Here is a 14,816-nt window from a genome sequence, read left to right on the forward strand (position 1 = left end):
TGTTTTAACGTTAGTAAAGTGTTCACTTGAGGTTCCCTTTTGCCTCTTCAGCCTTTCAAGCACTTCTGCAATTCAGAAACAGTGCTGCTAGCTGTTGGTCGATGTTTAGCCAGATGAACGACGAGCCAGGCACCACTCACGTTGCCGCTGATTGCCAGAATTGTTTCAGTCTTGCCTGCGGGGGATCCTCGGAGCGTTCATTCAGCCCAGCATCCACTCGTTCTGCACACTGGATTGCCGATGACGTCCTGCTCAGGGAGCTAGAATCTGCATTTTAATCAGCTCGTGCACACGCATACAGACGTGCACATTCACAAATGCAAAGTTCAGAATTTCTGCTATTTTGTTTTCAGTCTTCATCACCTTTTATGGTTGAACTTTTAACTGAAACCACAGTCAGGCACTTACTCGGCACACTGAAAATCTAAGCTTTGTTTCTTTGCAGAGAACCGCCCCTGTTAAAACGAAGGGTCGCCTTGTTGAAAGCATGCTGGTCTCATGTTGTAGCGCCACTCCAAAATAAACCGTGTGAAATCACATAGCCTGTGTGATTGAGGATGTGTGAACCTTCTCTCTGCACTGAGAGAAGGCTGGTGTGACAAGCAGAAGCTGTGAAGATCGGAGGCGCTAGCGTCTGCTTCAGCGTCGCTTTTGAACTGGAATGTGCTCATGTCATTGAAGTGCTCCTCGTTGCTTTCTGGAACTGAGCAAATCTTCTTGTTGCCAGTTGATCATTAGCTGTGAGTAGCGTGAGTACTTTCTACCAGGATGTTGTGAGTAGGAAGAGGGCTCAGTGAAGACATTTCCTATCATGATGTTCCAGTGAACACATCAGAAATATATTCATTAGACACTGACAGTCACCAGCAGACAAACTCACACAATCACACTGTACTTTGCATGAATACACGCAGACAAAAGTAGCTATGTGAACAGTCAACTCACACTCTCTCTCTCTGCTGTCCAGACAAACGCTGCCTGTACTTGAGGTTTATTCTTGCAGGTTGTTACTGGAGTAGAAACTGGACGTCTCTGATACCGTTTTGGAGACACTCCGGGATGATGACCCGTTTGAAGTGAGGTCCAGGGAGGAGCTATGTGGTCTGGCCCCGACTCCAGCCACACCGGGCCCTGAAACCGCTGTCGCCTTGACCTTGGGCTGCTCCGCGTCGTCCCCACTCTGGAGGACAGTAGATACGGTGGTCTCCATTCGGCTCGCCTTGTAAACGCTGGTCTGAGTCTGAAGGTAGCGGGTGGACTTCAGTTCCAGGCCTTCATAAGAGCCTCGAGGAACACAGGGGCAGCAGCGGAAGGCTTGTTTAAATCCAGCACGAAACCTGTGGAAGAAAAGCACAAATGAGTTCATTTACTGTGCAATTCACTTACTGGTTAACCCACCAGGGATGAAAAAGTCTGCCATATGAAGCCTTCCCTGTTTGACTCCCTTTATAGCCTGAAGCCTAGGTTTCATCTGGAATTCCAAATGCTAGCGACCTAAATTGTCAATGGGCTGTTACAGACATCAAAGTCAGTAGTAAACTGGATTTAGTTGCAAAGCCAAGCAGGAGTGTTGATGATGAAACCCCCAGTTCACTGAACACAGAGTATTGAAAAATTGTACAATAAACGTGAACCTTCTAGCCAAAAAGTGGCAATTGTAACCACAATAAGGAGTTAAGGGAAAATAGTAAATGCTATAAGATAAAACTAACAGGAAATAACAGGAATGTCAGGTATACAACAATATCTGCAGGATCTTATGCTGCAAACGTTATCCAGCATTAGTCACCAAGACCATGATGGGTGTAGTAGTGACGCATATTAAATTGACAAAGGTTGTTTTGTTTGTCTTTTCTTATGAATAAAGGAGAATTTTTTTTTATTTTTTTTTTGTGTCAATACAGTGTTTTTAAATGTTATCATGAGTGAAATAAGTAGTCATGGCAGAGCAGTGCGCTGATGATAGTCTCAAAAATGCAGATTCATATTTTTTTGGTGTCTGGCTCAAACACGTGTGACTGGAGTACTCCAATATTACAACTTGCCATTGTGTAGTGCAGATTAGTATCACAGCGTTTGAACAGAGTTGTGGGTGAGCTGGTGTGCTGAGCTGCAGCGAGTGGCAGAGAAATGGGCGAAGAAGGACGTGAAGACAACATGGAAGCAACAGCGTAGAGTTACACAAGACATTTTGAGGCAGAAAGGGAAAAATCTTCTAAATATGTAACTTGGATACACAGAGATGAGTTTTTAGGGGTTGAACCAGTGGCTTTTAATTGTTATTAACAGTTGATCAAATGACCACAGGTGACTCAGCTCCAAGAAAGTTTTTGGTATTACTCAGCTAATTGTTTTTTTGTTTTTCTCGCCTCTACCTTGGCTACTTTTTGTTTAGTTTCACCACGTTCTGGGTTAAATCCAGGGCTGTCAGGAGTCAGGATAAAGCCTCAGTGACAGTCAGCAGTGTAGCAGCAGGGTGGGGTGGTGTTCTGTGATGAGTTAACTCCACAGCGCTGAAAGGTTAGCTCCAGGAAAAACTTTCATACAACCCCTCTATCCTACCTGCTCAGCAACAAACCACAAATAGAGAACACAATGAAGCATTTAACAGCCTAAGAGCCAGATATTTCCCTCAGGAGAGTGAATAATAGATTGAAATTTGTCAGGTGGTAGTCTGAAAAACGCCTCTAAATGAATGCTAATGAGGTGCTGTGTTTGCTGGGTGTGTAAATAGCCTTGGTAACGCATTAGCCATATCAGCTTCATAATAAAATCTGCGTAGCTTGTTGTGAAGCTCCCAAGTGGAAAAACAACTCTTTTAATGCAGGTTTTATAAACATCCAGTTATTTTTTTGTATTACGGTGAAAGTCCCGCTCCTGTCATTGAATTAACCCACAACAACATATCTCTGTGTATCACTTATTTACTTATTTAGGTAGTTTTTTCATGAAAATAATCCCCTACTGCCCTAAAATGGAATATTCGGAGAGCCAAACTGATATCCCGATTCCAGCACAGCGAACGAATAGTTGGCTATTCGGGTCCAGTCCCAGTATGAAAATCCACAATTTAAATACTCCGGGTCATATTTGTGCTTTGCCATCTTGCATCCCAACATCACCACAAACTTGAAATGAACGTCAAACAAACTGTGGATACCATGCCTGTCAAAATAAAAGTTTTTTCAAAATAAAAAATAAGTCCAACCTGAGACGCACATTATATATTATTTAATTTGACCAGCTGTCCGTGACCCACCCAGAACAGGTCCGCGACCCACTTTTGGGTCGTGACCCACCAGTTGAGAACCCCTGCTCTAGAACATGGGTGTCAAACTCAAATACACAGTGGGCCAAAATAAAAAACGGAGTAAGTTGTGGTTCAGACTCAATATTTATTGCTCCAATTGTGCATATTTTCTTTTCTCTCCAGATATACAGTACAGTGAGAAACTTTTTAATAGGGAAACAAACTTAAGTTTAACATTGAATCTGGAACAAGCGAAGCTTAATATTATGATTGTATGAGAAATCAAATTTCAAACAAAAGATACATCAGTGGCATTCATTTCTTATTTTTCTTTAAATTAGTAAAATACTAAAAATTCTTATGCCACTCTCTCTATCTGTAATTCTTCAAATTTATTTTTGATTGAACCTTTCTTTCACAGGCTAACCAGTAAACCAGTAAACCCTCTTCCACTCCCCCAGCCACTATGGAACGCATTACCACTGGAACTCAGGAACATTGATTCATTCACCCTGACTCAAAACTCACCTGTTTAGAACTGCTCATCCCACCTTAATGCACCTGCTTTGTCTGTTTTATCCCAATTTAGTACCTTGGTATTTTATTGTGTTGTTTTTTTTTTTTTTCCCTCTGTAATTTAATACTTCTTGTATTTGTTTTGTTTTGTAAAGTGTCCTTGGGTGTCCTGAGAGGCGCTTGTACTCAAATAAAAATAATTATTATTAACAACAAAACAACCACAAAAAAAAAAGTTTGCAAAAAACCTAAACCAAAGCTTTGGCTAATGAATGTGGAGAGTTGCTAATGAATGTCAACAGAAGGTGGAGGGGACGCCGATGGGTCTTCATTGGCCACAACACCAGCAGCGCATTCTGGGATGTGTAGTATTAGTGTTGCATGCGTTATATACTATATATTATCTAATAGTCATTTGATATGATTTAGAATGTGCAGATCTATAAAGTCACCCTCTGCTGATCACAGCAGCTCAAACACACCAGCTCATCTACATTTCTCATCAAACACTGTAGAACTACTCTACAATACATGATGGCAAGCTGTGATATAAGAGTCATTCAGCTATACATGCTCAGAACCAAAAGAAACATCTGAAGTATATGGAAACAGAAAAGTCAACCCTGCACACTGACAGGTTGAGTCCTTCCACCTATTGGGTCTGAAAGCCCGTCTGTCGGTCAGTCGTTTTGAGATGCCAGAAATGCTCAGCCATGACCGCCTATTTCACTTAAGACATTCCTTCCAGCATGTAAAAAAAAACATACAACAGGCGTGGATGTGTTAACGGGGTAACACACATTGATTTTCACCTGAGGAGGACTTCAAAACTGCCAGAAATTCCTGAATCTCAAACAACATCAAAAGCTTCTACAACCAGAACATCATCTGCCAGAGACGGGGTCAGCGGTGTGGACATTCCATGCTTCTTTAACAAGCTGGACTAGGACTGAATGCACATGATATATTTCCTATTTTAGCCAGCCAAGTCATTAATTACACATTGGACATTTTTTTTGTCCATTTCACACAAACACGAGTAGCCAACTTGGAAATCCTCCATTCTGTGAGGACTATTTACGATATGCTACAGACTGGTGCAGAACCACAGTAACAGATAGATTAAACGAAGAAATGTGATGTCAAAATAATTAGAAAAAACAACTGACAAAGAGCGCAGACGGTGTGTTTCCGAAACGTTTGAATATTCATTAACACATTTGCAGGTGTTAGAAAACAGGACTAAAAATACATGAGACACTGTATTGACAAACCACACACAGAAGAGCTGACAGAATCATTTTGCAGAGATGAAGAAATCAAGAGGGCCCGACAGGAAACTCCTCAGCTCAGTAAACACACACACAAACACACACACACACACACACACACACACACACACACACACACACACACACACACACAAACCACAAACTGTAGAAAGCCCAGACATTGAGAGAATGCAGAAGGGGGAAAAAAAAGAGATAATGTCAGTTGCTGAGAGCCGGACAAAGATGAGAAGAGATTGATGAAAAGTGAGAGGAGAGGATCCTTATCAGTCACGCATTTGAATTTAAATTGGCCGTGCTGATAGAGGAAGAAGATGTTCGATATCATGTACAGAATAATGACTAAACCTCAGCTCACTGCAGTCCAGCCCACATATTTTCATTTTCAGGAACTAATTTCCAAGGCAAAAACAAGCAAGTGTGAAACCTCATTTCTCCCATGGCAGCGAGAATTAGCAGGTGGCTGTGACACAGGACAAGAGGAGAAGCTTGATTAAAGACAACAACAGAGCTTACCATCTGTTTTTATTCTTCCAAGCAACAATCTTTTGATTTTATTCGATTTGACGGGCAGAATGCTTATAACGCCAGTCTTAGGATAAACTGTTAATGTTCACAGTGGGACTCAAAGTTTGAAGTTTACTCCAGCTTCAGTCCATGTGTGGAAATCTCTGAGGTGCAGAGAGTTTCCAGACGAGCCATCTCAAAGTGAGTATAAGCAGCCTCTCTGCTGTGGTGCTGGAGTTTTCAACTGCTTGTCACTAAGGCAGCAGTGAAGGATTGGTTATTCATATGTGATGTGCATACCAGTGAGTGTGCGTGTGTGACATTAGCTGCAGTCTTACAATGTGATTATTGCTCATCAAAAATAAAGCCTTTACCGCTAAAGAGGTGATGAAGAGAATGGACAATCACCCTTTACTTTTTCCAGGCAAAGGATACACACTACATCAGACTTTCTTAATCCTGGTGATTACATCAAAATGGGTAAATTGTCTTTTGATTGTGTGTTTAAAACCATCAGTCAGGGGACACATTATAACAAAATTGTAAAATAATGACTAGCTGATTGCATACAAGAAGCTATGAATTGCTTGGTGAAACACTGCATCAAGGGAGGAAATATGAATATTTAATATTTCTAAAATGATGTAAAATTTCTAGCAAGTCAGTCATCAGGTAAAAATTGACACTTAAATATCATCAACATCTATAACAAGAATAAAGGCCAATAGTGCATAGCAGCAATACTCATTAGAAACTTACTGCACAGGTTTAACATTAGATGACAGGATGTAAATAAGATGTAGACAAGCAAGGGGAAAGCAAGTTCAAAAAGCTTCCTTGTAACGGAAAATACAGATCCAACCTTGAAATACTGGATTTTGTAAAGTGTATTTTGAAAAGTTTGCTGTGTTCTTGCTTCATTACACGCTGTACTTCTAGGCATTCAGATTTTTCTTTTATATTTCTGTGGTAAACTATAAGTTGAATAGCGGATCAATGGACTGCATACAAAAGAAAATAAAATAGAAACTCATATTCTAAAAAAGAAAATACATGCTGTAATGGTGCACAAGGGCTGTTACTTCTTAAAAGAAATCATGTTTGAATTAGATCAAAGTTCATGAATAGGACTGACCTTTTACTGTAGGCTGCTTTGTAGCATCAGCTGAGTTTTAAACTAATATTTTTGTAAGACAGTAGATAGTTCACAAAGATAACAAAAGCCTTATTTTGATAGCTGTCCATTGATAGTGTTGAATAGTTAGTTTTCAGATGGTTTTTGTGTCATAAATATCTGTTTAGAAGGACTGAGTAGGCTTCTTAGTAAGGAGAACAACTATCGTCTAATTTGCTGATGTGTCATGCGGTGGGCTGAAGGATGAACCTGATAATGTGTAAACTAAAACTTATTTAGCTCCAGTGTCAGGAATTTTACATTTTAACCTCTGGGGCTAAAAAAGAAGCGATTAAAAACTGTAGTTCCTCTAATGTCCACTTGAGGCTCGCGCCGGAAGCCACATAATCCTTGTTGAGTCCATGTTAACATGTCTGACTTTACAGCAAAAATAAACATGTTTGTTGCCCGGCACAATAAACTATTTTGTTCTCTATAACTAACGTTCCCTTTCACGACGACTCTACAGGAGGGGACTTTTTTTTTCTACATAACTCTAAGCCATTAAATTGCATCACAGCTTACAGATATGCATGCATAGGTCAGGATATTGGTTTGTGAGGTCTCCTGACTGGGATTGATTCCTGCATATTCTCCACATCCTGCCCCTCGTCCTGGCTGACCGGACAGGAGCTCCAGCACTTGTTCTTCTCCTCATTTACTTTCCTGACCGACTGACTGACTGCTGACCGCCCCTATCAAGCTGCAGCTATCATTTCATCCGGATGTAAAGGTGCATCCAACCCATCAGTCTTGGTGGCTGTGAATATATGTGTGTTTTCTGTGTAACTCTTGCAAGCAACTTAATATTTTTCTGTATGAATTTGCTGTTTTTGTTCTTGCTGCCTTTGTGCTCTGTAGCCACTTACAAGTGGATCCTATGATTTGTGTAATGAGTATACTCATTTAATTGCCTGCAGACTGAGCCAGGCTTAGCTTTTCCAACACACCCACACTGAGATAGGGATTTTTCTGTTCAGAGCACGGGAGCTGCTGCTTTTGTGTTTCAGTTTAGGTTGGAAGATAGTTGTTTTCTTTTGTGTTTCTTTCATAGTTTATCAGGCAAGTTGGAATACTGTTTGCCCTATTTGGATTTTATTCATTTCATTGGTTAGGTTGGACTATTGTACTTCCCTATTATTAGCATGCACTAATAATTCTCTTAAAAACCCTCCAGCTGATCTGACAGGAACCAGTAAGCGAGATCTTCTTTTTCCTGTATTAGATTCTCTTCATTGGCTCCCTGTAAAATCCAGGATAGAATTTCAAATCCTGCTTCTAACATACAAAAGTCTTAATGACCAGCTCCATCTTATCTTAAAGAGCTGATTGTCCCACATCATCCTAACAGAGCCCTTTGCCCTCAGACTGAAGGTTTACTTGTGGTTCCCGGAGTTTCCTGAAGTAGAAACTTGTAGTTATGCCTCTCATTAGAATATGATCAAATGTGCAGCTTCTGTTTCAAAGTGTCGAATTGAAGTTTCCTCTGAAGCTGAGGTCAATATTGGAGCACCAGTGTATTTGTGTGCATACATGTGTGTAGATGCTGACCGACCTGTCATTGAGGCAGCAGTAGATGATGGGGTTGTACATGGTGGAGCTCATGGCCAACCACATGATGGCCAGGTAGACCTGCTGGATGAACTGTTCTTCAAACATGTCAGGGAAGAACTGATGCAGGAGAAAGTAGACATGGTAGGGCAGCCAACAGATGGCAAACGTACAAACCACCACAATCATCATCTTCACCACCTGTTGGAAACATGACAGCACAAGTATGTCTTGTCATTTTCTTTGTTTTCCTTCCCTATTTCACATGGACCTGCACCCGCATCCATACACATCTAAGACTGGATAGGAGAAACCTGAAGGGATAGGAAATGACAAATCTGTATTTATTTAATAGTGCAAAAAGCCTACAGGTTGTATTTTACTGTCAAAATGCCACGAATCTCAGTACAATGGCCCTGTCAGAAGAAGTAGCAGTAACAGCAGCTTCATAAATAAGATATAGTACTTGTAAAATGTGCCCAAGTAAATCATCAATCAACAGTGCACCAGTGGGCATTGTCAGTTTCTTGATTGATCTCTAATCTCTTGATGATGAGACACACTGCCCTACGTTGATTGTCTCCACTGAGGAATCAGCAGTCACCTTTTCTTTTCTTTAACAAGCTCAGGTGCTTTGAACTTTCTGTCTGGCAAAATTAAAATGTGATGCACACAGACACATCATTAGCGCTGTCAATAACAGACAGCGCTTGCTGACAATGAACTGACCATAATATGGATGGACGCATCAGACATGTGAGGCTGCTTCATTAGAGCAGAGGCTGTATTACATGCACATTTTAAATTTGTGCAAACGAGGTTAAGGATGTTGTGAAATGAAAAAGAACGAACTATGATTCCAAGAGATTTTATGATCTCACTGTCTCTTATGTACCAGTACAATCTTAAATCATTATTTTTAAGCTTCAAAAATCTTTTGATGTTTTATTATTTTTTTTAAAATTTGTTATGTTTAATTGTAAGATCTGTTTTTTTTTTTTTTAAGTCCAAGTATAGCGGTGCTCTAAATGCCTCCTTGTATGTTCTCAGCATCAATGCTGACATGCTGATGGGACACAGTGGCTTTATGTTGTGGCTGATGGGGACTGTATTGTTTTCCATGTTATGTTAGCATACATTTACAAAGCACAACTGAGGCTCATGTGAATGTCAGTTGATTAAAAGATTTTCTAGAATTTAAAGTGATCCAAACCAACAGTCAAAATCTGGTCAGGTGACTTCTGAACAGCTTTGTTTGGGAACCATATGTGCCTATAGAAAAGTTGTAAAGATGTTTCAGAGGTAGATGACCTGCCATTCATAAAACAACACGATCATACAAAAAAATACAGCATACCGAAGCAGAACAGAATTAAATAAACTACGAAAGTTACCAAAATGTATCTGATTAAATGTCAGACTTACCTGCAGAGAGTGATCTAATCAGGGCACACATATTGATTACATTTCATGTTCTCTGCATGTCTCTGCAAGTGTGTTCATTAGGAAAGTGTTCTCCACAAAACTGAAACTGTGAACATACCAGGCAAGCACTGGCTGTGAGAGATGACTGAAAAATAGAAAAACAGATGAGTGGGAAAAGGAGAGCTGACGATATACACGGCAAACTGAGGTGGACTGAAAATGACAACAGGTGGGCTGGAAAACCAACAACAAAAAGGATGAAAGCAGGTTTATAGAGTTGTGATGAATATTTTGTCATCGAAAGAAAAAACACAAGTCGGCATGAAAATTTCAACCCTGTCCTGTTCAGAGACACAATACAAGATAACTATTTTGATTATGCTGGTTAGGAATCCAAAACTGAAAGCTAAAGTGCAGGTTACCTTGCGTTTGGCAGTCAGCTGCTCCTTGTAGCGGTCAGAGGAGTCTCCAGGGATCTCACTGGCCCAGAGCGTCAGTCCCACCACCAGATAAGCACAACCCATCACCAGCAGTGGAAGGAAGTAGATCAGGATGGCCACACACACATAGTACCTACAAGGACACACACAGTGTATTCTGAAATGGATTGTGGTGAATCACAGAAACCACCACTACCACTACAATTATTTCTAGCCGGTTAAGTGAAGTCACTCAGACATATGAAGATTCAGAGACCTTGCAGCCATCAATGTTATCAGTTAATCCTCTTGTTCTGGTATGAGAAAGTCAGTGTCTGTCTTTGATTCTGACTGTAGGGACAAAATGGTGAATAATGTTGGAATGTGTTGGTTTAAAAATAGGTATCATTTGATTAAAGCTGCCATTTTTGTCTTCTTGATAGCATCGATTCAACATGTCACAGTAAGGTATTACTATTTACAGTGACCACTCCCTGCTGCTCAGACAACATCCAGTGGTTGTTTTATATATTGCTATAGTCTGAATCCGATTTTTTGTGTCTTTTAAATGATTCAGATCAGATCAGTTTATTTATTTATTTATTTATATTTATTTGTTATTTTAACTTTTGTGTCAACAAACAATAACAGATTATTTTCAGCATGGATCAGATCTTAGCCACTTGTGAATGCAGCCCAAGGTCTGACCCAACTCTATGCAAAAATAGCCAAAAATGTCAGATTGAATTTCTTTGCTTATTTGCATACTGTCATCATTTTTCCCAAGTCCACAAGAGGTTGCATGAAACCCTCCACAGACGTCCATTTGCAGCCCAGCACACACAGTGAAAGTGACAAGTTTTGCTGAAGATTTGGATCATACAGCAAGGAAGCTCTGGAAGATTTGGCTCTGATGACATCAACAATTTCTCATGGTGGTGGGAATAAGTGTATATGAAATCTTTGCTGGAGTCGTCACCCTGTATGCAGCAACATGGTGTTTTTATTCCAAACCATTCCATCCATCCATTATCTACACACCGCTTAATCCTTATTAGGGTTGCAGGGGAGCTGGAGCCTATCCCAGCCGACTTAGGGTGAAGGCAGTCCAAACCATTCCCCTTTTTCGAAATACAACCAAGTTGTTTTAGTGGCTAGACTAAAGCAAACACAGACAGAAAATGTAAGCAAACACAGAGTGAAAAACAGCGAGTGAAAGCAAAACTAAAAGTGTAAAACAAAAGTTAAAAAATGTAAATCATACTATGAGCATGGTCAGAGACAGGATTAGAAGAAGTCTGCTGAGTAAAAGTCTGCTTATAATATTTTTACCGCTGTTCTGCACTGACAGAGTTCTGTTGAAATCTATGCAGGACTATCTATCCCACACGGCCTGATGGAGGAGAAAAACTGCAGTGATTAAGGTGCATATTTACAGCTAAGTCATCCACATCTGTGATTTAACTGCAGTTGTGATGGTGTTCTTTTTGTGTATGCATGCGGCTCACGTTTCAGTTAAATCTGTGCATGTGTGGCAGTGTAAGACCTCAGCTGTGTTTACTCTGGATACATACATCATAAGCATGAAGCATCAACACACAAGTTTGGATGTCATTGAAAAATTCTTTTGAGCATCCAGGCTTGCAATATAAAAGTAGCCTCAGTACATTTTTGTGCACCTTAAGACTCCACACATCCACTGGGGTGTTTCCAATTTCTCTGGCTGATTAGACTTTAGTCAGGGTTTACTGGGAAGACAAATGGCTGGAATGCTGCGACTGTGACCCAAGCCTGGATAACCAGAAGAGGGAATGGACTGAGCTCCATGTACTAAGAAGGAACAGGAGTTTCACTATTTGTTCTAGTTCTCAGATGTAAATTAGACTTGTCATAACCAATCAGCCCTGTGAAGAAAAACAGTTAATACAATAACAGGGTATGCACAGGAAGCACACCAAGAAAGTCACTGCAAATATAAAATGGCCTTCAACTCAATTTAAAGATCAATCTATTGATTTTTGAATTTGACAGTCACTTGCTAAATGGTAATTCTGTTGCAGACACAAAATGTAATTATGAAAGAGCAGTTAATGACCCCCTCAGGTGAAAATGACATTATTTTACCTATTAACATGTCCATATGATGTCCTTTATATGCTTGAAGACACCTCATGAGTGAAATAAGCAGTCAATGCCATGGCTGAGTAATTCCACCTTAAAACGGCTCATGACAATCTCAAAAACACTAATTTAGAATTACTCCAATATTACAATTTGCTATTGTGTAACGTGGGGACTTCATACATCTTCACATGCTAGAGGAAGCACTGATGTATCATGTACTAATGAGTTACATCTAATCCACTTTTAAAACAAGAAGGAATTATTTTGATTAAAAAACTTGATACACAGAGATGAGTTTTTAGGTGTTCAAACAATGGCTGGAGAGGGATTTTAAATGCCTTGTGTGAGGTAAATTATGTTTCACATTTGTGCTACAATGGGTCATATTTCAATCTGCATTAACTGATTGTTGGACCACTCAATGAATCACAACAAGCTGTAAGTACAACACTGATGTTTAATTACCTCATTAAGCATGTTGAATACATTCAGCAGTCACTGACCAATGTCAGTACTTCTAAATATATATCACCTATAGAAAAGTATTAAGAGTTTTCCCAGTTATTGTTTTTCAACTTTTTTTGACAAGGATTTGTGTCACAACATTAGTGAAATGAAGATCAAGTGATTGTAGTGAATGTGTCTAAATTGACTGCAGTATAAAAACACCTGTATCTGGAAGGTTCCATCCCTGGGGAATCAGGGACGACATAAAAATGGACCTTTTGGTGATTGGACTACACAGCAAACATTGCACATCATCACAAACATACCATCTCCACTATGAAGCATGGTGTTGGCAACATCATGATGTGGGGACGATTCTCAGCACCAGGCCCTGGAAGGTTTGTAAAGGTAGTGGGTAAAATGAATGAGACTTGACTTGGATTTGTTGTCAAGCAAGACATAGAGCACGCATACAGCCAGAGCTACACAGAAAGGGTTTAAAGACAACATGGTGAATGTTCTATAGTGGCCGAGTCAGAGCCTAGAGCTCTGAAATTTCATTGTACTTGTGTAATGTCAATAAAGACTTTCTTTTTCTATTTCAATGCAGTAAGTGCAGCCATCAAGTAACTACTGACTTCAAGGATGAAAATATGTATGCAGTCACTTATTTAACACTGTGTATTTTTTTTTAAAACAAATTAATGTCTGTATTCACTTTGACATGTAAGTCTGTTTTTGTAAATTCCTGTGGAAAAAGCCAAATTAAATTGACCAAGATTTAATGTTGGAAATCAATAATCCTTAAAGGTGGAACGAATGAGACTATTGAGAGTGAACACAAACCCTAAAGTTGTGGGTAGAAAAACCAAAACTTCACTGAAGAACTTAAGGGAGTGCAGAGCCTGATGAAACGCCTGTGGGTTTTTTTTTTGTTTTTTTACTACGTGACCTATTTCACATTGCACATGATGATTTCATTTATCATTAATACAAAAACACTGAGTATAGCAGCTTTAAGTAATGGTTAGATATAGTTAATAATAATTAGAAGCATTGTCCTCAGTCTTGTGTGTTTTAAGCGCATGTCAGTGGCAGTGGGCATTTTAACAAAAGACCTCTTAATCTGCTTTTCAGTGCACCAACTCTTTTGTACCCCAAAGCACTGACGCAGCAAGCAGTAAAATAAAAACTTACTCATTCGAATCGAGGCCTGAATCAATCATCATTAATGTGTTTGCCAGAGGAATTTAGAAATAGCTTTGCTTTATAATGCAATTTAAGTTGTGAGGGCGGTGGACAGACCTCTGCTTCAGCGACTGTCCAATAAATTTAAGCCCTTTATGGATTAATTAAATATGACAGTTTCAGTATTTAGCTGATGATTTGCTAATCTTTCACGGACACAGTGTGTGATCCTGTTAGCTCACTGTAAAGCGTGTGCACTGTACTGTTCACATCCAGATGTGCATTGTAGTCTGTGTATGTGTGTGCCGTGCATTAATGTGCAGTAAAATGTGGAAAATTCTATTATGTCTTTCTGAGCTCTTTAGAGCATCCGTGTATATTGTGTTTAACCATGTTCAGAGAGAAAGGACCCCTGACTCCAGCATCCACACAGGAACATCTTTTCCTCTGCCAATGCCACAGATGAACCTCACAGGCCGTTTCCGTGGCAATTAACTACAATTATGTTAATCTGACCCAATCCCCAGGAGCGCATTAGTTTTCATCAAAGCAGAAGTGACCACACACTGAGACGTACGCACATGCACTTAAAAGAACATGTGTTACCTAATCAAAGTCAAACATATCGGAGCCCTGAGTGCTTAAATGTCAGCCTGAAAGGGGCTCATCTACAGTTAAAAGTTAGAAGATATAAACGGACACGAGTCTGCTTCTACCCAGTCTGAGCAGTACTGACTCACTCATTGTATTGTAGATTGTACTACAATAAAGGTCCCTCTTAAACTGTCTCTGAGGGAGAGGAATATTTGCAAGTTTTTTTCTTTTTAAGTATCCATGTATTGCATTTTTTTCTTGTTTTCTGAACTCTTTTATCCATATCTAATAATTACTGTGGCCGGCCTCAACATTAAGTGGACGCAAAACAG

The 14,816-nt window shown here is 39.8% G+C and overlaps 1 protein-coding gene across 1 annotated transcript in view; it reads right to left on the reverse strand.

Moving 5' to 3' along the window:
• Nucleotides 1–358: 358 nt before the first annotated feature.
• The window catches only part of tacr1a (tachykinin receptor 1a), a 63,443-nt gene continuing 48,985 nt past the window's right edge, over nt 359–14,816 (reverse strand). The window contains exons 3-5 of the mRNA XM_008294626.1: nt 10,135–10,285; nt 8,292–8,488; nt 359–1,337 (exon numbers count right to left, since the gene is read on the reverse strand). Coding sequence (XP_008292848.1) covers nt 992–1,337; nt 8,292–8,488; nt 10,135–10,285 — 694 coding nt within the window. The 3' untranslated portion in view covers nt 359–991. The remainder of the gene's footprint in view (nt 1,338–8,291; nt 8,489–10,134; nt 10,286–14,816) is intronic.

This window comes from Stegastes partitus, unplaced genomic scaffold, assembly GCF_000690725.1.
Source record: "Stegastes partitus isolate 25-593 unplaced genomic scaffold, Stegastes_partitus-1.0.2 Scaffold981, whole genome shotgun sequence".
Classification (NCBI taxonomy): Eukaryota; Metazoa; Chordata; class Actinopteri; family Pomacentridae; genus Stegastes; species Stegastes partitus.